Below are 25,114 nucleotides of genomic sequence, written 5' to 3' on the forward strand. Positions count from 1 at the left end.
TAAGTAGGTGCTCTTTCTAGTAGATGTTTATCCTTCGTCGCCAGTTATAATAGATTGACGACAGAAGCCTGTGGTTGTATATAACACATTTAATGGGTCTAACTACATCACGATGGTAACACACAGAGAGGACGGAAGGAAGTACACAAGGGACATCACTCAAGATAACAATATTATAAATATAACTAATACAGAAGAGTGAGTTCCCTTGACCTCACAATTATTTCAATCTATTACAGTGACTGTTTATAATTCAAAACTGCAGCTTAAAAAAAATTTCTGACCCTTTTGGTGCCTCCCTAGGATCGGCGCACGGGGCGCCCCCCCCCCCCCCCCCCCCCCCCCGCCCCCCGCCTCTAGCTACGCCTCTGGACTTAAGAACATCTTGGAGGGGGAGGTTAAAACTCCACATATTTGTGGACGCCATAAATGGATGACCCCGAGTCTAGTCTAGTATACATGTCATAAGTCTTAGTATAAACGCGGTGTTACACTAACCCTGTCCCTAACCCTAACGCAGGTCACTGCGCATGCGCAGAACTATTGAATTTCGTATTTTCTGCCGAAGCATCTTTTTACGAGTAGGGGGGCCTAGAATCTAGTCACTTGGTTAAAATGACCATTAGGCCTACACGATTTTGCTTCCGCCGTACGTGATCATGTCGGATGCTGTTGAGATTATGAATGAACTAGTCTAGATGTAGATTAGATCTACTTCTCCAGTAATCTCAGTTTACTTTTAGACCTTGATGTGATCTAGATCTATGCTTTTGTGATCTGCCGCTTGCTGGTAATCTTTATCTAGATCTAATATCTATTGATCTATGAATGTATTAGTCATTAGTGTATTAGCCTACTAATAGTATTAGGCCGAGCCATTAGCAATTAGGCCTACTACTAGATCTAGATCTAGATCTACTACTAGTCGTACTAGATCTAGATATCTTGATGTAGTTCAGATGTAGATCTAGAATAGAAAGATTTCTAGGTAATCTATCGTTTTGGGTACGTAAAATCGCCCGCGGCTAGGATCTAAGAATCTAGATCTAGTAATGTACGAAAAAGTTACCTCATTGTCAAGGCTTTGTGAAATATTTGTGTCAAATATTATAGATAGATGAATTATAAACATAAATCAATAGCTAAATATTAAATATATAATAGATCTATCATGAATATTGAATAGACCTATAGGCAAGACATTAACTTTAAAAAGCAGTGTTTGCGAGTAGGATTTCTTATAGGCCTTATATAAAAAGCAGCCATTTGTAAAATAGAGTTGCCTTCCCCTTAATATCGCGCTATAAGTTTACAACAAAAGAACTTAAAACAAGATGGCTGCTATAGTAAATGAGCATGGTTGCATCCGATGAAAACATCGCTACTATTCGCTAGTCTTCAATTATGACTAAAAAGTTTCAATTCAATTGTTTAAAAGCAGGTACATAGGCCTAAATGAAACAAGGAATCATTTTTGTATTTTTCATAACATAAATCTGCCTCAAAATGTGAAATAATTATTAAAATTTACAAAGTGACTACGCGTCTCGCAAAGCGTGGCCCCTAAAGAATATACTACGCGTCTCGCAGGTTTGATTTGGCACCTTATAATTGAAAATGCTTACTTTACATATGTCTATCACATCCGCTGTGGTTGAGTCAACAGTGTACCAGCTGTAGTCTGATGTTCATAGACTCGGAGTACAGAGTTCGAACGCGGGGTTAACTCGACCGGAATTTTTTTTTTTTCATATTGAAAATATGACGTAGACTATGATTCTTTTTTTTTAAAATAAAATTTCCAAACATCATCACTGTTGTGATTGCATGCCTTACATTTACTATCCCGTGAGTGGAAAATCCCTTCCTCCCACCCCCTCCCCCCTCAAGCAAATTGAATTAAAACTCGATCTAGATCTATGTCAACATTAAATTGTTACCACGAAAACAAATCGGACAGTCCTGATATGTTTTTTTTAGATCGCGTGCAACCTAGGGTGAAGATTAAGCGTAACGTGGAGCGAACCGCTCAAATGCGGCCTAAAATTTAAGGAGTCACCTGTTTTTCACATGAGAGTGTCTATTGGTACTTTACTACAAATAGCCCTCAGAAGGCTATTCGTACTTTGCTATTTTTAGCCGACCAATCAAATTTATTTTTAAATTCATTGTCCTGCGCATGCGTGCATAATTATTTTCATTAGCTTGTGTATGACATTACAATTTTGAAGCTGGTTGTAACTGTTCCGGTGGTCGAAGTGGTTGTGCATTGGCTAGTTTGTTTTCGAGGCGTGGGTTCTATTCCCTTTGACTTTTTTTAGAAAAAAAGTTTACAAAATGGTTTTATGGAGATGAGAAATATTAGGGAAAGAGCATTGGGATTAAATCCTGTCTCATCCTCTCCCTATTGGACCAAGTGGGTCATAAATTACATAAAATAAATCCTCTGCGTCTCTGTTATCAAAGAACAGCAGTGGTTGTTACGGGTGTTGGGAAATTGCGAGACGCGAAATGGCGTGAAGATAACGCGAGACATACCTGCGGAATCAAGGTTAAATAGCGAAACACCTTTTGCGAAAAAAAAGTTTTTTTCATGCTTTTTTCATCTTCATTTAAATTATTTTTTTTTGTTTTAAAATAATCAGGCATGTAGCCATACCCTTGAACACGAGTGTTGTATGTTGTTATTTTTTATCATATATATATAGATAGATACTAAGAAGATAGATAGATCTATATCTAGATCTATCTATTAAAAAATCATAACATCACTGCTGTGCTACTGTCATCGCCCGCTCTCATAAGCGATAGGAAAATCCCGCCTCGGTCGGCATTAATTTAAAAAATCTAGCCAGCTCATGTTTATACAAACGTGAGCTGTGTCATTGTGAACTGGTATAATCTTGTCAGCAGGAGAGATATTCTGCAACATGTATTCATGGATTGTTGTATTTGCTGAAAGTGTAAAAGTATAAACAGTTCTAAAAAGTGTAATTGATTTTTTATTAAGTAATTTTAATTACAAACAAAATTTACAAACAAAATCTTCTGACACAAACCTAGCACTACTCAAAAACACCTCGTGACACCATCTTTCACACATAGTACATGTAACCCAGTTCATTAGACATTTATACATTTTTCTTTTAGCTACTTCTTCCAATCCACATTCACATGTCACAGTTGACCTCCCCGTACATCCCACACACAACACTGGCGGCGGCTATAATACAAAATTTCTATGCAACAATAGAAAATATGTTTGCATTGGCAGCGGATCCTAGCACGGTGATCTTCAAAGACGGTAAATCAGGCGGTCTCGGTGTTCCACTCAAAAGAAAGAAGTTGATCTATCATCGGCGGTATTTCGGGCGGTTTTGAACAAGGTGGTATTCTAAGTCGACACAAAAGATGGGGGTAGTTCACAAATCATCAGTATGTCTAGTGCCGGAAAAATCGGAAGTTTTAACAATGTAAACAAAACGTCTTTGAAGTTTGCACCAAAAACCACTGTAAATCGGGTGCGGTAAATTTTTCGCAGAAATCCTCGCATTTTAACACTATCCAGCGTAGTAAGTATCGGGTTCTCGTAATATGCGAGACAAAAAAGTCACGTGACCTACCGTTTTCGCGCCCTTCTCGCATTTTCCTGCCTCGCCATTTTGCTTTTCGCGTCTCGCAATTTCCCAACACCCGGTTGTTATCTCAGAAGTAGATTAGCAGTGTTATTGGGGTTTTGTGGGGGTGAGGTGCTGATCGGGGCCTAATACTACACGGCTCTTAATACCCTGCTTTTCACTAGCCTTCATAGGGCTATTTGTAGAAAAGTACGAATAGCCACAGCCTTTTCACATTACTAGTCGCGGTCGATTTTACGTACTTTAAATTTAAATGATAGATTACCAATATCTAGATCTAGACTACAATTTTATTAATCTAGGCCTACAAATATTTCTAATAAACAATACTAACAATACTATAGGCCTATAATTATAAAATATATTATTATATAGAGGACTATGTAAAGCCTTAGTTTAGTGTCGTAAATTCGGCCAAAACTAGATCTAGATCTAGTAGGCCTAATGTGAGGGAGAGTGAGTTAATGAATGTTATTAAATTATTAAATAATTAGTATATTTTCGTATATTTTTAATAAAATATTAGGCCTAGGCCTATAGATAATAGAATAATAGATCACCATTTGCCATTTATGGTTAAAAGTTAAATCAGATAATAAATAGGCAAAGGCTCTTCCCAGCCGACTGAATAGCCCCAATATGTCTATTCACAGTCGGCTGTTATTTCATGTTAAATACGACTGTGAATAATATCTTAAAATAATAAAAGCATTTATTGTGACTGGGGAGTGAGGTATAAATTAAGAGGGCAGCACTATTTTTATTCTGCTATTTTTTTATAAAAAAGTTTTTATGGTTAAAGTTTAGTTTAGCTTTTAGGCTCATATCAGACATCTGCTACAGGCTACGTAGGTCATAGATGATCAATTATGCACTCTAAATCTATACACTAGAATAATAGGTGTAGTAATTTTTAAATAAATAATACTAATTAAGTATTATCAGTTTAGTTGCTTGTTCACAATGAATCACATTGCTATTCAACTATCAATTACCATTAAAAATTTACATTATCACATAGAATAAATATCAGGTTAAATAGGATGTCCTTTTTCATCAGCGATAATTCAGTTTCCATCACACTTTTGTGTTTTTTCTCTTAGCAAAAATCTACGGTACAGGTCTTTTTTTTTTGCTGCTATTTTAACAATTACGTCACAACAAAAACAAATTAACAAAAATAACCCTTCCTTGAGTAACTCAAGTAACTGTGAAAAATATTTTAATAATAAGATAAAGATTAAAAGGCATACATTAAGAGTCATAGCAATATGACATCTGATGGATTTGGACCCCCACCTTCTGGCACGACAGCCACACCTCCCCGTGACCGCTTGACTACACATCTTCATGCCCAGTTGGGTATTTTTAACATAAAATTTATCAAAAACGGTCATGACTGTGAATAGCCCCAATTCACAGTCGACTGTGAATAGACATTTTGATTTAAGTATCATGAAATTGATTTTTATCAACCCTGTTCGAGATAGTAAATTTGCTAAAAACAGCAGCCATCTTAAGAAAATATTATTTAGAGTAACTTTCATTTCTATTCGTATGAAAATGTTTTTAAAAATGATTGTCCAATCTTTAAAAGATTATAAGGCATTAGGCCCCCTATTTAAAATTGAAAACAGGAGTACATCTAGAATGTACACTAGATTAGTACAGTTTAAATTAGCTTAATGGTAAAATAAAACTTAATTGCTACTTTTGTTACGTTGTAATTTTTAAAAAGTTGTTTATAAGGTAAACATTAAATTGCAATTAGACAAGACTTTCAATGTTATTTTAGAGTAACATAAACTTCTTGTATTTAAAATATTAACTTCATTAAACAATTAATTAGTACAGTAACAGTACTATAAAGTTGCTTAACTGCGATAAAAAGTAGATAAAACATATTGAGTTATTATCTGAAGAAAATTTCCTAATTTTTTCTCCTGCTCTGGTCACATCCCTCATTCCTAGTAGGCCATATCTAAACTACTCTGATTGATCTACAGTCTACTTGTTCATCAAATGATAAAAAGCTAAAATAACAGTTAGGCTATTTACTGTTGAAGACTTCCATTTAAAAGATAAGACATGGTTTCAGCTGTTCTCTTTGTTTATAATTTTATTGACATTGTTTGTACCTAGGCTGACATTGGTGAGGTGGATAGGGGTTAAGTCACTTGACATTGGGATATGGCTATGATTGCTAGACTCAATATGCTTCTCAGTAGCAATGATTTAAATTAATTATTATTTTACAAGTGAATTTACTCACACCATTTCACTCATAATTGAATTGACAACAACAGTGTAAACAAAAATTGATTAACATTTAAATTAGTTTATTTGCTGAATTTTTTTTTCTTTAATTTCTAAAATTGTGAAATAAAACTTTGGGGGGGGGGGGGGGGCACAATTTAACAGGGGCTGTTATTATCAAGTCTGTATTCATCTTTGTATAGTTTTCTTCTTTTGTGATAAGGGAGGGTGGGGAATTTATGAGATGGATTTGTGACAATAGACCTTAGAACTGGTGCTGAGGAGGGTGTAAAAGCAGGGTTAATTTATGGACAGTGAGTAATTCTATCAGAAATGTGTCAAATTGTGATATTCAATGTATTCAGTTGCATAGGTGTGTGTGAGGGGGGGGGGGGGGGTGCCGGATAGTGATTTTTATTTTATAAAAAGCTGATTTTATGCTGAAGTATTGAATTATACACAGTCAAAGTTAAGAAAATAAACGGCTACAAGACTCTATACTCTGAATTTTCTTAACTCTACTTCAATTGTGTGGCACAAAGATATAAACTATTACTGGTTAAAAGTGCCACCAAATTTCCAAATGGGGGGGGGGGTTGGCAATTTTATGAATAACAATTTATAAATGGGAGGGGTGGTGCGCAATTTCCGTTGACCGGAAGTACTAATTTACGCTATTTCCGATTTCCCAAAAAACACATGTAAATTTATAAAGTACTAATAATATTGCGCACTATTATGCACATTTTGTTTTGGCGTTCGCTTGGTGTGCAATTCTTTTTTTTCCTACGAGATTTTATTCTATTTTAATAAGTTTAAGTATTTAAAATGGATTAAAATTCATGTCTATATCACGAGTTCCCATCCCCTGTTTGTTATATAAGAATATTCGAGATAGTTTAGAGGAGATCACTCCCGAGTTATTTATATTTCTAAACTGAATGTATTAATTATAAGTTAAATAAAAGTAACTTGGTTTCATTATTTTTTGTCATTACAAAAACATAGCATGCTAATAGGACTTGTACATTTTTAAAGTTGTGTACCAAGTTCTCGTTTTGATACTTGCCAGCTAGCGTTTTTTTTTCAAACTAAATTGAATATTCTTATTAATTTGAATGAATAGAGAGGTTGCTTCTGGTAAATCTGCTGTTAATGATAGACTACTAGTTGTAAGGTAGATTGAATAAAAATAAAGCCTATGTTAAATTGCAATTTTTTTTTTAAAGAAGCGTACGGCTTGTTTTTAGCCTATTTGTTTGAATCCATAAAAAGTTGCCCTAAATGCAGTTACAATATTTATGGTAAAGCAGGATACCCAGTAGGGTAAACTAAGGTATCTTATCTTTACTAATACAATAATACAAATAACCTGACATTCTGTAACCATACTATTATAAAATGTCTATTCATTTATCATTTTAATGTAACCTTTAGTTTAAAATAGGCTATTTATATCCTAATAAATTCTAACTATTAGGTATTAAAGTATGCTAGTTAAGCTAAAAAAAAGCCTTTTATTAATTTATTATTAAATTATTATTATCAAGCACAGTAATACATTAATAGAACACTACCTATAATTATTTCATACCTTGAAAGTAATATTATGTACAACTCTAGTGATAGTCAGGCCTCCTAAATTTCCAGGAGTTCCTGGAAAACTTATGAAATTTTAAAAATTGTAAAAACCTCCTGGAATTCTCATGAAATTTTTTTTAAATGTCTGGAAATCTTGTCATCGTGAAAATCGTTTTTGTTCAGTCAATCGGCAAGTTGTAGACTATGGGCAAGCTGAATACTATGAAGCTATATCTATAAAAAAAAAAACACGTGTTCTTGATCTGAAACGAAAGTTTTAAAAATAATTTATCAAGAAATATGCAAATTTCAAACATCGTCATCACCAGCTTTATCGCCACCCAGTTTTCTTGTTAAAAAAATTTGACAAGTGGAGGGTTCACTGTAGTTCAGTTATATCAGCAGCTCTAGAGCAATCATCATAGCATGGACAATTGCTATTCGCAATGACGTCACAGCCAATCTTAAATAGCATTTTTGTTCCTGCTGTGACATGTGCTCTAGGCCTACTATATTCTGACCTGAAATGAACTCACTGTGATCTTTCTCCAGTTTCTTGTTTGGGATTTAGGGGGTTGAGAGATACCGGCGACAAATTGTAATAGCAGTCTACTTATTATTAGGCTAATAATAGGCTTGGTTATTATCAAGGTGGTGATTTTTGGCTCCAATGTTTTTTCAAGTAATTCCAAAACCCCTTTTAAATATTTAGTAGACCCCTTCTAATTTATAAGCTTATCAGTCTATGTCTGAAACATTTTCCATCACATGAACTAATACTTTCAGGCTTAGTGTTAAAGAATAATTGTAACTATGTCCATTCTTAAGAAGCTAAGACATTATCATTAGAATGATAACAAAGTGGGCAACTCAATCGTTACATTTACATTAACTAAATGTTAAAAAAATTTCCCTGTTTTTGTTATAATAGCAAATTTAAAGCAGCACTTTGGCAATATATATATATATATATATATATATATGTTTGATTCTTATCATTATAAAAAAAGCATATTATGTACAAGAATCATCATTCCTTTGTGGCCCCTGGGGAGCAAAGGGCTGCAACCACACATTTGAAGCGGACTCGGTTTTGTGCTGCTCCCTTAATTTGTGCCTGTGTGAGCCCAGTTGTTTTCGCCTCTTCTTCAACCGTTCTTCTTCATGTCTTCATTGGCCTGCCCACCCTCCTTTTTCCCTGGGGATTCCAGTCCATAGCATGTTTTGCGATGTTTTCTTTTTCTCTTCTTAAAGTTAGTCCATTCCATCCCCATTTACGGGCCTTGATATCTTTCTCTATTGGCTGTTGCTTTAAAATTTGCCACAGGTCTTTGTTTGATATTTTGTCTGGCCATCTTATTTTAAGTATATGTCGTAAGCATTTGTTTACGAATGCCTGTAGCCTATCAGTATTTGTTTTCGTAACCCTCCAAGTCTCAGAGCCATAGAGCAGCACTGCCTTGACATTTGTGTTGAAAATCCCCATTTTGCTCCGTAGTGACAGAGCCGTGCACCTCCACATCGGGTGCAGTGAGTTGAAGGCACATCTAGCCTTGTTGATACGGCATTTTATGTCCTTGTCTGCTCCCCCATCCTTATTGATCACGCTTCCCAGATATGTGAATGCGTTTCTTTCTCGTAAATCTTCTCCATTTAGCTGTATGGGCAGGTCCTGGCAGTTATTGATTCTGATTTTTTTTATTTTAAGTCCAACTTTGGAGGCTTCTTCAGATAGCCGATTTAGTTTGGCTTGTGTATGATAATGCTTGTGAGATAGTAGGCAGATGTCATCGTCAAAATCAAGATCCTCCAACCTTTTTGTGAAACTCCACTGGATTCCTGTGTCGTTTTTTGTGTTTTTCAGCATCATCCTGTCGATTACCATCAAGAATATCATTGGCGATAACATACATCCCTGTTTTACTCCCGTCGCCACAGTGAATGGTTTTGTTAGTTTTTCCTTGTGTATTACCTGACTGGTAGAGTCTTCATATAGTTTCTGTATGATAGATATAAATTTTTTTAGTATTCCATAGTGGCTCATTATCTTTCAGATAACATCCCTATTCACACTGTCAAACGCCTGTCAAACAAGAATATAGGTATAATTTCATTCACATATATGATTATAATATGTCAGCTACCTTTTTGTTTGCTGTAGCTTGTTGATTCTATTAAACTAACCATGGGTACCATATTCACTAGAATTATACCCCTATATTTTTACTGTTATACTTATTTTGAAAAAAAATAAATTATTAACCCTCTTAAGACGTAGCTTTATTAACCCCTTTACCGTGTAATTGTTTTTTTTTCATATGATACTAGAAAGCCAATTGTGTGGCTTCTATTACGGCTGACACCCGGTCGATAGATCGGCCGCTTGTCTTTTTGGCTATAAAACTGGCGGCCGATAGATCAGCCTGGTCGTCCCAAGAAGGTTAAGTCCATATGCTAACCGCCACAAAACTTATGCATACATATATATTTATTCCCTGCCATACAAATAAAAAAGCGTTGAAAGTTATTGCAAATGTTGCTTTATGGTGACTTTTTATGATTTTTAAATCTTGAAGCGGCCATTTTTTTTGTTATAAATAGGAATCTCGTTCAAGACAATTGATTTGGCTCAAATTTTTTATCTCTCCCTGGCTAACAGGATTTGAATTTAAGAGAGAGAGAACAAAAACTTACAAGTCCTATTCTGTAACAAAATTAAAAAAGCATTTAGTGCGAATTAGTACCAAGCTACCTGAAAAGAGCAAAGGTTTATTAAGCTGTTTATCGCAATTTACAACTGTAATTAAAATTAATTTTTTAAATTTTATTACATATTTGGATAAGATTAAGTACTTATTATTTACAATTAAAAACTAACAACAGCAAATCAGGTTTTGATTGTTAATATCTTAGTATTTCTATTTTTAAAAATAATTTAAAAAAACTGGTAGCTCAAGATATTAATCTGCAGTCCTTATGGATTTGCATTAATGGTCATCTATTTTCATATCAAATCTTAGTAAGTAATCATTAGTAATCAGACCCTATATGGCATAGCGTTGCAGTTTTGCAACAATACTTTAGGAGTAATCAAGTACTGTATTATTTAATATTTTGTTTCGTTTTCAACTTATTTTACTCCGGATAGCACTTTTTATTACATTTTATACCGGAACTCTTTTGAAAAGAAGATTTTTCTTTTTCAAATCGGACATTTTTAGAAGCGATCTACACTTTTCTGCTTTTTGCTAAATGGTAAGTATAAAATTACGTTAAAACAGTAACAATAGTTTTATTAGCTTTATTTATATTTTATAGGCCTATATTTATTATTTATCGTTAAGACTAGAGCTAGACTAATGAATAACCTTTTGTTTTTATTTTAGGCTTTCACATATTTATAACCATGGATCCAAGAGTCTAATTTGAAAGTCTTCTACCAGTTTATTCTGAGCTACTCCTTTTGGCTCAAAAGATACTGAGTTGTCCAATGATGAAATAGAGAACGTAAACAGTACCCGGGTCATATCGGATGTTGGTGATGAAGATTTGTCTGACGTAGTTGAAGGTAACATATTATTATTGCATACTTTAAAGGTTTGATTGTAGATTAGTAAAGCATTTATTGTTTTGTTTACAATTATTGCATAATTTATAACCAAATAATGTTCTCAAAATTTATTTCTACAGAGTATGCCCATTTGCGAAAAATGATGAAACTCCTCAGGACCTTCTCAATTGTCTACACCAAGGTCTTCATTAGCAACAACAGAATGATCAGTCCCAGTAAACAGCAAATGTTCCACCATTTCCTGAGCCTAGGAGAGAAGCCAAACATCAGAGGCGGCCATTGGATTATTTCAACGACATCTTTACAGATAATCTGTGTTCGGACAGTTGTGTATCAATCCAACCTGTACTGTCCTCTAACATGACATCAACAGTCCTTTAGCACTGGATAAAGATTATTCCTGGAAATTAGATTTTACATAAACATTGTAAAAAATTCCTAAATGCTTAGTGTATTGGAGCCTTGCCACCAAGTTTGTTACGGTCACATACGTCATGACCATCAACAGATTCAAGCGGAATAAGAATAATCTGCACCTGTCAAACAATGTCCTCAGCAGGACAAACAATCCATTAGCACTGGATAAGATTGAGCTAAAACATTTCCTAGGAATTGTGTGTATTACATAAACATTGTAAAAACTCATATATGCCGAGTGTATTGGAGACTTGCGACCAAATGTGTTACGGTCAATACATCATGACCATCAACAGATTCAAGCGGATAAAGAATAATATACACCTGTGAAACTATGTCCTCAGCAGGACATAAACAATCCACTAGTACTGGATAAAGATGAACAAAAACATCTCCTGGAAATTGTGTTTTACATAAACATTGTAAAAAAAATTCTAAATACCAAAGATCTTGGTGCCTTATCACCTAATGTGTTACTGTCACAGACATAACCATCAATAGATTCGAGTGGATTAAGAATAAGCTACACCTGTCAAACAATGTTCAAAGGGCAGAAGTTGACCAATGTCGGAATTCTGTGCTTATCAAACCCCATGCCATCTGAGATTCTAAGTATTCATGAGCAAATCGACCCATTCACATATCGAAGGCAAAAGCAGTCCAACCTACAACCATAGAAAGCCATATAGATGGGCTACAAAGTCTTTGTTGTGTCCAACAACTTGTATAATCCAAGATTTTGAAGTGCATACAGGTAAAGCTACAAAGGGACAAGATGACAAAGTGCTGTTGCTAATATTGAGCAGACATTATTACAGAGTGTTCCCCAATATGTTGGGCTCAAGATTTACAATAGACAATATCATTTAGTTCATCATTTAGTTGCAGGTTGTCCTGCACCAAGAATGCACAGAAGTTTTTATTTGTTGTATAGCAAACAAAAAAAATGCTAATAAATTTTTTACTAAATAAACCTTCATGTAATTTTTCAGTTGTTTTTTTCTCTTTCAGTGTACATGTTTTTACTTTTGTTTTCATCATAAATAAGCTTACATGTTACTATTGTTACTCTCAAATGATTTGTAGAAGTTATTTACATTTCTATCAACAATTCTATATAAATATTTTTTTTGCTTATTATGGATAAAAAGTTTGACCGTTGCGCATAGTTGCAGAATTGCAACGACCAAAATTGTTGTGATATTTATCATCTATTCAAAAAAAAAATTCCCTACATCTCAAGTTAGTCCATTTGCTGTAGAAATATGAAGTCAAAAAATTTTTACCAAGTAAACCAATAATTCATGCAATAAAGGGTAACAAAAGTCTGGCATGTGTTGCAATTATTGTCATGTTATTAGTAGTAAGTTGTTTTGGCTAACATTTACATTGGTTTAACATTTATATTTTTTTTAATCATCAGTTCATTTCTGAGATGCTGTCCAGCATGGAGGTTGAAACAGATGTGTTATCTGCAGTTTCATCTACAGTTTCATCTACTGTAGATATACAGTCAAATGAATTAACAGAGTTTTCATCTTCTGAAGATTTGAAACCGGATCTATCATCCATAGTATTATCATCTTCTGAAGACATAAAAACAGAATTAACATTTTTTAATTTCCAGGATATAAAACCTGACATGACATTTAAAAACCCTCAAGATGTTAAACCTGATGTTACACCAGAATTTTCTACTTCTGATGACATAAAACCAGAATTATCAATTTTTAATTTCCAGGATATAAAACCTAACAAGTCATTTAATTCTTCTCAAAATTTTAATCATGATATTACATTTTCAATTGAAGAAATTAATAAGAAACCTGCAACAGTAGCATTTTCAACATCTGAAAATTTAAAACCAGAATTGTCAACTACTGAAAGTTTAAAACAAGATTTGGCTAAAGAATTTTTATTTCTTGAGGACAAACAACAAAATGGACTTGAAGAAAATCTACAAATGTCTATGGACAAAAATAAGGTTGTTCATTGTCATCAAATATTTTCTCAAAGTTCTAATATTAATATGCATAAAAATGTTCATTCTGGAGATAAGCCATATGAATGTGATGTTTGTCATGAAAGGTTTACTCAAAGTTCTACTTTAAGAACACATAAAAAGATTCCTTCAGGAGAAAGGTCCCATGAATGTGATGTTTGTCACAAAAGATTTAGAGCTAAGAAGAGTCTATTACGACATAAAAAGATTCATTCAGGAGATAAACCACATGAATGTGATGTTTGTCACAAAAGATTTAGTGCTAGAAAGGGTCTATTACGGCATAAAATAGTTCATTCAGGAGATAAATCACATGAATGTGATGTTTGTCTGAAAAGATTTTCATATAGTTCTAATTTAAGAGAACATAAAAAAGTTCATTCAGGAGATAAGCCACACGAATGTGATGTTTGTCACAAAAGATTTAGTGCTAAGAATAGTCTATTACGACATAAAAAAGTTCATTCAGGAGATAAACCACATAAATGTGATGTTTGTCTGAAATGATTTTCATTTAGTTCTAATTTAAGAGAATTTTTATTTTCTGAGGACAAACAACAAAATGGACTTGAAGAAAATCTACAAATGTCTATGGACAAAAATAAGGTTGTTCATTGTCATCAAATATTTTCTCAAAGTTCTAATATTAATATGCATAAAAAAGTTCATTCAGGAGATAAGCCGCATGAGTGTGATGTTTGTCATAAAAGGTTTTCTCAAAGTTCTAATTTAAGAACACATAAAAAGATTCATTCAGGACAAAGGCCTCATGAATGTGATGTTTGTCACAAAAAAGTTAGTGATAAGAAGGGTCTATTACAACATAAATTTATTCATTCTGGAGATAAACCACATGAATGTGATGTTTGTAATAAAAACGTTGTGGATATGAAGGATCTATAATGTCATTAAACTGTTCATTCTGAAGATAAGCAATGTGAAGTTCTAATTTAAGAACACATAAAAAGGTTCATTGAGGAGAAAGGTTACATGTTGTAATGTTTGTCATAAAAACTTCAAGGTTAAGATGGTTGTATTAAGAAATCAAATTATTTATTCAGGAGATACGCAATATGAATGTGATGTTTGTCTTAAAAGAATTTTCGAAGTTCTGATTTAAGACAACATAAAAAAGTTCATTCAGGAGAAAGGCCACTAGAATGTAATGTTTGACATCCAAGGTTTTCTCATATTTCTTGTTAATCTTCACACACAAAATTTTTTTTATAGAGAAAAGCCACATGAACTTGATATTAGTCATAAAAAGTTGACTCAGAAGAATAATTTGTTATGACATGTGTTTTTACAGGTTATGAGCCATATGTATGTATAAAAGATTTTCTCAATGTTCTTATTTAAGTTCACTTGAAAAGTCATTCAAGAGACAAGCTACATTAATATTTTTTTTGCCATAAATGATTTTCTCAAAGTCTTAGTCCATATGCACATGAGAAAAATCAATCAGGAAGAGAAGCCACTTGAATGTGATGTTTATTACTAAAGATTTTCTCAAATATCTAATTTTAATACTCATAAAAAATTCATTCTTGAGGTAAGGTAGGAAATTCATCATGACTTAACACTAATTATGGGACGGAGTGGTCTAGCGGTAGAGAGCTGGACTGCTTACCCGTAAGTGTCGAGTTCGTATCCGGGTTGAAGTCAGTAGACCGTCTCTGAGTCCCCACAACTTTGATGGGTACCTAACTCACGTTAGGGAAAGTAAAGGCGGCTGGGCATAGTGCTGACCACACTATCTCTTCATATGCCAAGGTCACAGAAACAAGTGAACTCTACTTCACTTGCCCTATAGACTGTCGGGTTTGGAAAGGGAACTTTTTTAACACCAATTTAATTCATTTTTTAACAAAATAAATTAATTCTAAAGCAAATTATAATTAAATATCCTTTTATAATTTTTTCTCATCACATAACTTTAACTAGCTGTTATCCAATAGTGGGCCATAGTTTATCAATTTTTATATTTGTATTATGAAAAGGTATTTTTGTGGAAGAGTATACGCATGCGGCTCTTTTGATGTCAAGATTTGGCTCTTGTCTTGAGTTCCATACACACGCTATTTCATTTTCAAAACTCTTAACAAATATACTGTAAAAAAAAAAACCTTTAAATGGGATAAAAATATTCAGAGAACAATGAGAGTAGGTGTGGTAGAAAATGTACAGACAGCTGACAGCCACTTGGGCATCAGACCTGTTTAAAAACAGGTGCAAAAACGAAAAAAGGAACTCCGAAGTTTTACTTTTGTAAGACAAATCTTGATTGGCTGTATGGATCTCTGAGATCGATCCTCTCAAAATTACACTTAATAAAAATGTTATAGTATTTAATCTGTACTCAAAACTTTGTCAATTATTTAAGTCAATACAATTTTTAGGGGCCTAAATAATTTTTTTTTGATCATACAACTTAGTTCAGCCATGTTTGTTGTCATTTTCAGTGATTAAATGTACACAACAAATTGTTTCAGGTTTTTTTTTTGTTTAGTAACTGTCAATGCTAAAATCATCAAATAGGCCTTACATCCAATTTTAGTTAAATTCAACAAAAATCAGTCACCTTTTTTATAACCATATTTATTTTATTAACATTGTGCCTACAAACAAATGCTTTTAAAACAAATTTAAAATAATTTCTAGACTATTCTCGGTTTGGTCAATTTGTTTTAATATGTATTTATAGTGGACTTAAACAATTTTTATTAAGGGTCATATGATCATGCCTCAGTTTGTAACACAGACTGAGGCTCGCTATCTCCTCGTTGTTACAGCTTCAATACTTTTCAACGATTTTCCTGTATTTTTATTAACACTGCACTATAAACACTTAGATTTAGATCTAGATCTGCACACAAATCATAATTTAAAAAAAAAAAAACAATTTATTTATGGTTCTTGAAGGACTATCACACCACCAAACACAGTCACAATTGTCATTTGACATTTTTGCATAACTTCAGCCAAAAAGATAATTGTCTGAAATAATTTGAGTAAATGTTCTAATTTTATCATTAGAAATAAAACCCACACAGGTTTAAATAATTCTCTTTTCTAATAACCTTACCTATTATTTCCTACACTATCTTTATGCTTTAACAAACCTGTTTTCATTTAAAATAGGGAACCTATAGTTTTGTAATTTAAATGTAAGTGTTAGGACAGATTTAGAATCTAGTCCTTATATACTAGACACCCATAGGTTAAATTGTAGGTCTACACTATTCTCAGAACTATACCATATCTAATATATAAAGCTCAATTCTGTATGTAACTAACATGTAGTAAGTTTGTTTGTTTGTCGTTGACATACTTCTATGGATTTAAGTGTTAGATAATTAAAGTCCTAGTGGTCTAAATTTATGAGTTAAAAAATTAATATTGAAAGTTTTGGGAAATAATTTTCATTTATCAAACTGAAAGCAATAATTTTCGGCATGTTCATTAAACACAAGTTTTTAAAAAATATCATCTTTTACAAAAAATTTAATTGTCTTTATTTAGTCCTATAGCACTTTCTTCCCTTTGATAAATTAGGAAAACACAATTACTTCCCTTTATAAAACCATTGCATTAGTGGAAAAGAATTTACTTTTTAATTACTTTGTTTTGGTGTTGGAAAAAAAAATAATTACATAATTAGCGGGGATTTATCACGTGCAAATGTTGTAGGTATTATACGGATAAGCTTGGAGTATTATAATTGTTCATTAAATTGAAACAGGCGCGTTCGTTTAAGTGCGTGCAAAAGACTATAAATAAGTTGGGGTACTATAGTCGTTCATTAAGCTAAAACAGGTGATTTTCGCGTTAGTGTTTTCTTTGTGTTTAGGTGGGTTTGCGTTAGTGGTTGCGTTTTGATTTGGTTCGTTTTTGTTCTTTCTTTTGTTTGTGTTTTTTTCTTTGGGTTTGTGTTTGTGGTTGGTTTTGCGTTGATTTGGTTTGTTTTCGTTTGCTTTTTCGTTTTTTTTTTCTTTGTGTTCGTATTGGTGTTTGTGGTTGTGGTTGGGTTTGTTGTTAGGTTTTTTTTTTCGTTTGCTTTTTTGTTTGTTTTTTTGTTTGTGTTTGTGATTATGGTTGGGTTTGTTGTTAGGTTTTTGTTTTCTTTTGTATTTGTAATTGTGCTAGCGTTATGTTTGCGTTTTGTTGTTTTGGTTGGTTGTGGTTTGGGTGGGCAATGCCGGGTTTATGATGATTACTAAACACACAGGTAATGGTCTTTAACAGAAAGGTTTTTCACAGAAGCCAGAGTAGGGCCTGGCCGGGACGGCTAGTATTTTTATATAGGCTAGAAGTCTATATGTTTTAATTAATTATTTTTTAAATAACAGGCTTCACAAACGAATTAATTACAGAGAGTCAGTGATTTTCAGTAATAATTTAAAAAGAATTAGTCATCATTCTTACCACTACTTGATCAATGACTAAATGCCGGATTGGTCTAGCGGTAGAGAGCTGGACTGCTAACCTGTAAGTCTCAGGTTCAAGTCAGTATACCGGCCCTGAGTCCACCCAACTCTGATGGGCACCTAACTCACATTAGGTAGGGTAAGTAATGGCAGCTGGGCATAGTGCTGACCACACTATCTCTTCATATGCCAAGGTCACAGAAACAAGTGAACTCTACTTCACTTGCCCCTTAGACCGTCTGGTTTGAAAGGGAACTTACTTACTATTTGTACTCGTCTAATTCTTCTCCTTTTTCGTTCTTAATTTTAGTGTTTCATGGGATCCCCTCCAACACAATTAAATATACGTGGTATGTAATAAGCGTGATAAATGTGGGCAGTACAGGTGGTTGAACTAAGCATAACTATTGTTGCGATGAGTTGAGGGCAGCAAGTCAGATGAATTTACCATTTCATGGTAATTTAATGTTAGTATTTAAAAAAAACACGATGAAAACCGAGGACGTTGGAACATTCTATTAAATGATATTAATATTATGTTTTACATAATTACAATTTACATACTTAAAACTAAATATTTGTAGATGAATTATAAACATTACCATGCGTATACCACCTACACACATAACATTACATTCAATTAATCCTAAGTTAATTTTGCACTCTCTAAATATATAATTCATAAAAGTCTTAACACATTCCATGCAAATATATATTTGTGACTTTTTTCCTGTGACTTTTTTCTGTGTTTTTTTTTTCTGTGTTTTTTTTTCCTGTGACTTTTTTCCCTACAATCATCTACATAAGGTGGTACATTACGTTTTTAATATTAAAAAAAAACTTTCCTTCGTTGCCGTGACGGGAAAGGGGGGGGGGGGTGAGCTCTACTTTTGGAAAACTTAACGGGCAGTGTGTTAAGGTGTGGGGGGGGGGGGGTGGCTGGAGGAAAGGGGAAGGTTTAAGCGTTTTAGTTGCGTCAATTTTGGACTGATAAAAAAGGGTGAAAGTTACTGAAAGGTGGACCTCCACCCATCCTCTTTCACCCCTAGCCATATACCAAGCTTCGACTTATTGTGTATAAATCTTCTTGTAGGGAGTGGTGGGGGAGGGGATAGGTAGTTAGTAGCCATTAGGGATGAGCAATTATATTTAATTAAATAGGATATAATCGTAAAAGGTGGATTTCATTTATTATATTAGTACAGTTTTATTTCTTTGTTATAAAAGTAAGTAATTGGTTTCAATCAAAGCATTGAAATACAATACAGATGATAACGGCCCCCTCCTCCCCCCCCCCCCCACGCTTCAAACGTATGTTATTTTACTGATCATATAGAGTCCTTGCAAACAGGTGACCTAAATCACGTGATACCTGCGTCCGCCGCCACAGTGGTGTACACCAGACGTAAACACAATCAGCTGTTCACCAGCGCTGGACGCGTTCACTGTATGTAAAGAACCGCACCCGCGGAAAAGGAAAAATACGTTAAAAGACTTGAACTCTTAGAAATTGAAGATCCTTATACTGTTATTTACAGTTTTGTGAATAATATAAATATGTGGCCGAAATTTCTAAATAAAAATACTGTTAGCAATTCTGTTTGCGTTTAGAGTTTAAGTAGACGAATCTGATCAAGTGCAGTAATATATTATATGTTATCTAGATCTGGTTAATGTAGATTCTAGATTCTCTGTTAAGTACACGATTTAGTAGCAATAGATCTAGTACAACCACACTACTGTAGCAAACGTTAGACCACTTAACTCCTACAACGGCTAAAATAATTCATGGGTAATAACCAATCTCAACCAATCTGGGTAGCATGTTATACAATTTAAGACCCTTATAATCCAGCAGGGAAGTTATCAGACACATTAATACTGATGTTTAACCCTCTTGATGGCCAGCCCGATTGTAGGAAAAAATAGTCACAGGAAAAATAAAAACACAGAAAAAAAGTCACAGGAAAAAAGTCACAAATATATATTTGCATGATATTTGTTAATACTTTTATGTATTAAATATTTAGAGAGTGCAAATTAACTTAGGATTAATTTAATGTAATGTAATGTGTGTAGGCTGTATACGCATAGGAATTTTTATAATTCATCTAAAAATATTTATTATGAAGTATGTAGATTGTAATTATTTTAAAATTAAGATTGCTCCAAAATCTCCGGCCAGCCCTCCACCTTTTTCTAACCCACAATAAAACCAAAGAGGAGCCTGTACCACTGCCCTTCCCTGAACATTTCTCACCTCCGTGATACCCAGACCCACAGAGATAGTATCTCTTAAATAATTTTGACCCTCAGGGCCCAGCAGGGAGAACAAAGGGGAAAGTCCCACTGCTCTCCCGTCAACATTTCTCACTTCGATGTCATGTTATGTCATTTATAGCACACATGGCTTATCAGGGGAAAGCTACACACTAGTATACTAGCTACACACTAGGTGCCTACTGTAAACTACTAGACTGTAGGCCCTATGTAGACCTGCAATTGTATCAATTGTAGACTGGGTCCATTTTTCTAAACCATCTCACTTATAATGTTTCTAGCTTGATTTGTTTCTTTTATAAACAATGGATTTTTTAAAAAATTAGCCTAATCATTAATCATTAACCAAAATATAATGCACAAGAATCCTTGATCTTCATTCCTCTTTAAAACGATAGATGCAGGCAATATGTAATACAATCCAGTATAATTATCTGATCTATCATGTGAAGTTGAGAGAATCCTAAGAATCGTAAAAAAAACAACAACAACTAATCGTGTCATTTAACAAACCCGCGAGTGAAACAATACATTACACTTTAATACATTTGGTTTCTGTTCTAACTGTTACACGATTTATCTACTCACCGTTCCGGTGTAAATCCTTCCTATTAACCTTGATGTAAAAGCCCCCCCCCCCCCGACCATCTTGGACAAAGTTGGTAGTGTGGGTTTTAACCTTACTAACATTTTTTTACGGTTACAGTTACACAATGCACAATCAACTTTTATACAATTGGTTTCTATTATTAGTGATAAAAATCTACTCACCAATCTAGTGTAAATGTGTCAAATTAATTCTTCCAATTTTATTCAGCGAAAAAGCCCCCCCCCCCCCCCCCCCCCCGCCGGTCGAGAAAAAAATTGAAAGCGTTTTTTTGCCGGTCGCTGTTTCGTAAGGGTATTTGTTTTACACAATCAATGTAGAAACAGTTAAATCAGTATGTAAAGGCTTGTAGCCGTTAAATTTCTTAACTGTGACTGTTTATAATTCAAAACTGCAGCTTAAAATAAGCTTTTGAATTTTTTTTCTGTCCCTTTTGGTGCCTCCCTCGGGTCGGCGCACGGGGCGCCCCCTCCCCCGCCATCCCCCCTATCTACGCCTCTGGACTTACGGACATCTTGGAAAAGTTTAACTCCAAATTCTTATTTAGGCCTAGTGATAGACCTAGATGTTATCGAAAATATCAAATCCCTATATTACATTATCAGTTAATGTACACATGGTGTGTAAATGAATAAGTATCTTTGCAGCATGTTTTGAGAGGTCTACTAAATATTTATAGACGTCTACAATGGAGGGGGGGGGGGGATTCGTCGAAAGTGGACGAGGGAGGGGAGCGGGAGGGGGGGGGGGGTTAAAACTCCACATTTTTGTGGACGACATAAATGGATGACACCGAGTCTAGTCTAGCATACACGTCATAAGTGTAAACGCGGTGTTACACTAACACTTACCCTGTCCCTAACCGGCCTAACCCTAATGCAGCTATTATGCGCAGAACAATTGAATTTCGTTCGGGGGGGGGGCGGACACTGTTAAAAGTATGTATTTTCTATATAAATTATATAAATTTTATGTCGTTCGGGGGGGGGGGGGTTCGGTAAAAAAATTCCCCCCCCCCCCTTCCCGAAGAGATGCCTGGAAGAAACTCTGGTGATTAGGTATCTATATTTTGTACTTATAACTTGCAGGCCTATTAACATAATAATAAAACAGTTTGCTTAATAAGTTCATCAGGTCATTTCATAAATACAAATGTTATAAACATATAAAAATCACAAAACCATAGGTAATATCTGAATTCTGTAGCCTACCTTACATTTAGGCTAATACTGAATTAAAAAGAAATCACATTAAGGTTTGAAATTAATACAACTTGTAATTAAGAAAGAAAGCTTCATTCTAAATACTACAAGCTATAATAACAAATAAACAATAACACAAATTCAAAGATTTTTTCAACTCATTTAGTCGAAAATATTTTTATTTTTTCCGATATTGACCAAAATAAGTTTTTAAAGCTTATGCCTAATGTTTTTACAAACATAACTCAATTTTATTAGGCCCCTGTAAACATTAAATAAGATTCCTCTGTAGACCAAGCAATCTATTTGGCAGATGAAGTAGAGTTCACGTTTCTTGACCTTGGCATATGAAGTGATTGTCCGTGTGGTCAGCACTATTCACAGCCGCCTTTACTTTTTACCTTTAATTTCCCCAATGTATATCAGGTACCCATCAGAAATGGGCGGTCTCTAATTGAATTTTATTAAACAAACATTTTGATATAGATCTATAACATTCCAAACAACATCTGATCTGTAAAATTTACCTTTCTGCTTCCAAATGCGGTATTTTCCAAATGAAAATTCATCACAAAACATACAATAAATTATATAAATGGCATTTTATAAATTTATATAAACTATTTACTTTCACCTTGGTGTAAAAAAAATGTAGGTATAAGCAAACTGATTTCAATAGTAAGAAAGAATCATGTCTTTTCTTGCTTACTAGATTTAAAACAAGTGAATTTGACTTTTTACCTGCGTTTTTGGTCGCGTTTCTATATATTTTATTTGCGACACAAAAAAAAATTATATTTAATCAACCAATTATGCTAAATTAATAAAATCGGTACTGTTGGATTGCATTTTTAAAGTTCTACAGATATATGCTATTCTTTTTATAATTTGAAGAAAATTGAATTTATATGAGACTAACTATATTGTGATATAGTTGTGTCAAATATAATAGATCAATGGATTATAAATCTAAATCAATGAATATAGGAAAAAAATTAACTTTAAACAGCAGTGTTTGCGAGCAAGATTTGCTATATCTATATGTATAAAGTGGTCAAATCTTCCCGGCGCCACATGCGTGTCAAATTTGGCACGATGGTGCCTTGGGGCGATAGAACACGAGGGCCGGTGTCGGTTTGCCAAAAAGTCTACGGATAGGGGGTCAAAACTGATCCCGACTGACCGGCGCCTTATATGGGCTATATTACGAAAAAAAAAATTTCCTCCGACGACCCCCCCTTGAAATTTTGTGAGGTGGTAGGAGAATGCCTTGGGGTGTCACCAAAAACTCGCCATGTCCGGAAAAAATCGGGAAATGGGTCAAAACTGACCAGTCGTATTTCCCTATATAATCTTTGTATTTTATGAGGAAAAACAGGGAATTTTCAACACAATTTTTAGGTTACTTAACGTCTGTACATCATGCTAAGTTTTTTCATACACTACTATAGATGACTAGGCCGTATGGAAACACTGTTGGTCAGACCCAAAGCCCTCGACGAGGGCTAAAAGATGATCGTGAGTGAAATTCTTCTTATATGAGATATATATAAATAAATTGACGAACGATCCCCTTAATATTATGTGACGTCGTAGACCGACCCTGGAGGGTAACAAAAAAACTTTATTCCCGTCGGAAACAGCCATTATAATCGTTAAATATGTTCATATACCGTAATTTCTTATATAAGCATAGCAACTGTGTTTAAAACAAGTTAATAAAAAGTCTAGTGACAATTTAAGCGCAATTTCTCTATGTTATCCAAAACAATTTTAAATCGAGATAAATCATATATTCAGCAAATAAATAATGCAACACAAGTAGTTTTAATAATTCAAAACAAAATAGAACAAATATTTATTAACGAGATTTTTTTAAAAATATGCGAACGTGTAGGGGGTAATAGAAAATATCAACGGAAATAGTTTTATTTTAACGAGTAGGCCTACACGATGCTCAGTTTAAAATATCATCCTAAGCCTACACGATGCTCAGTTTAAATGTTCTTAATTAATTTTTTGTGACTGAACGAAAGGATATTTTTGAAAACTTTCTTCGGCAATATTGGTTTAAATTATGGCAGGAATCGATTGGTAAATGTTTCAAGTCGCTAAGTGGTCTGGTTGCCGAGATATGGAGCCAAAACTGAATTTGTTCGAGGTTTTGTGTCTTTTCCGGGAAATCCAGGAAGGAATTCCGGGAATTTTTTTGGCCTATGTTCATCCTCGGAACTTGCTTAACATATTTGCTTTGGAACTAGACCTCGATATTGCTTCGTTGAGGAGGAGATACGACTTAAAGGCTGCGGACACACATCCATCCAGAAATGAAGAGTTAATAATCGCAATCCCAGTATGGAAATTGCGCTAAAAAGAAAACAAAGATATACGTCATACGTTCAGTTTTCAAGGGAGGTAACGTTTTTAAAATGATTATTTTTCAAATAATTGTATCCTAATACTATTTTAAACAGAAACAGAAAATGACGAAGTATAGCATTTGTTTTAGTAAAAATTAAGTTGTTAATTCAGTTACGTATCCAAATTAAATAAATTAATTAATTTTAAAAGGCAATGTAATATAAATTATGAGATATACTGTTCATGGAAACTCAGTAGTTCTAATTCCATTTTAGTCATACAATTTAAATATTATCTCCGAAAACGGATGTTAAAAAACATTCAATAACATCTTCTCTAAAATTAGCATTAGGGCCTACTGTTTAAATTTAAGCACTCCACACCTCATCGTGATAATTAGCATTCAAATTATCAAATGCTTTTGAAAACCTAAGCGAAGCTAGGCAGTATGCCTAATACTAGAGTAGATAGATCTAGAATCTAGAGTCTAGATCTATTCTAGGCCTTTATAAAAAGCGGCCATCTGTAAGTTAGAGTGGCTTCCCCTGAATCTTGCCTACCAATAAAAAAAAATAAACAAGATGGCTGCTATAGTAAATGAGCATGGTTGCATCTGTTGGAAACATCGCTAGTCTTCATTTATTACTGAAATTTTTTAATTCAATTGTTTAAAAACAGGTACATAGCCTAAATGAAACTAGGAAACGTTTTTGTATTTTTCAAAACATAGATCTAGATCTAAATCCTCAAAATGCTACTGATATAACAAGAA

General features: G+C 33.9%; 3 protein-coding genes across 4 annotated transcripts in view; all 3 read left to right on the forward strand.

Moving 5' to 3' along the window:
* LOC131950641 (zinc finger protein 436-like) overlaps positions 1-25,114 on the forward strand; it is an 88,293-nt gene that overhangs the window by 31,872 nt on the left and 31,307 nt on the right. The gene's annotated exons all lie outside the window — the stretch shown is intronic.
* LOC131949961 (zinc finger protein 583) lies at positions 565-15,875 on the forward strand. Its single transcript, XM_059311937.1, has 2 exons — positions 565-790; positions 12,887-15,875. The coding sequence occupies exon 2, from the start codon at positions 12,899-12,901 to the stop codon at positions 13,970-13,972; it is 1,074 nt and encodes a 357-aa protein (XP_059167920.1). The 5' UTR covers positions 565-790; positions 12,887-12,898; the 3' UTR covers positions 13,973-15,875.
* LOC131949929 (zinc finger protein 883) overlaps positions 1,349-25,114 on the forward strand; it is a 30,499-nt gene continuing 6,733 nt past the window's right edge. Inside the window, exon 1 of one of the 2 annotated variants that reach the window (XM_059311901.1) lies at positions 1,349-1,441. The gene's annotated coding sequence lies outside the window, so the exon portion shown is untranslated. Of the gene's footprint in view, positions 1,442-24,908; positions 25,021-25,114 lie in introns of those variants that run through there. The other variant, XM_059311893.1, reaches the window with a different exon arrangement.

Source organism: Physella acuta, unplaced genomic scaffold (assembly GCF_028476545.2).
Source record: "Physella acuta isolate Inbredline_101_S28 unplaced genomic scaffold, ASM2847654v3 ptg000063l, whole genome shotgun sequence".
Classification (NCBI taxonomy): Eukaryota; Metazoa; Mollusca; class Gastropoda; family Physidae; genus Physella; species Physella acuta.

Coding starts and splice junctions, on each gene's coding strand:
- LOC131949961 (XM_059311937.1), top strand. CDS start 12,899: ATGCTGTCCAGCATGGAGGTTGAAACAGATGTGTTATCTGCAGTTTCA.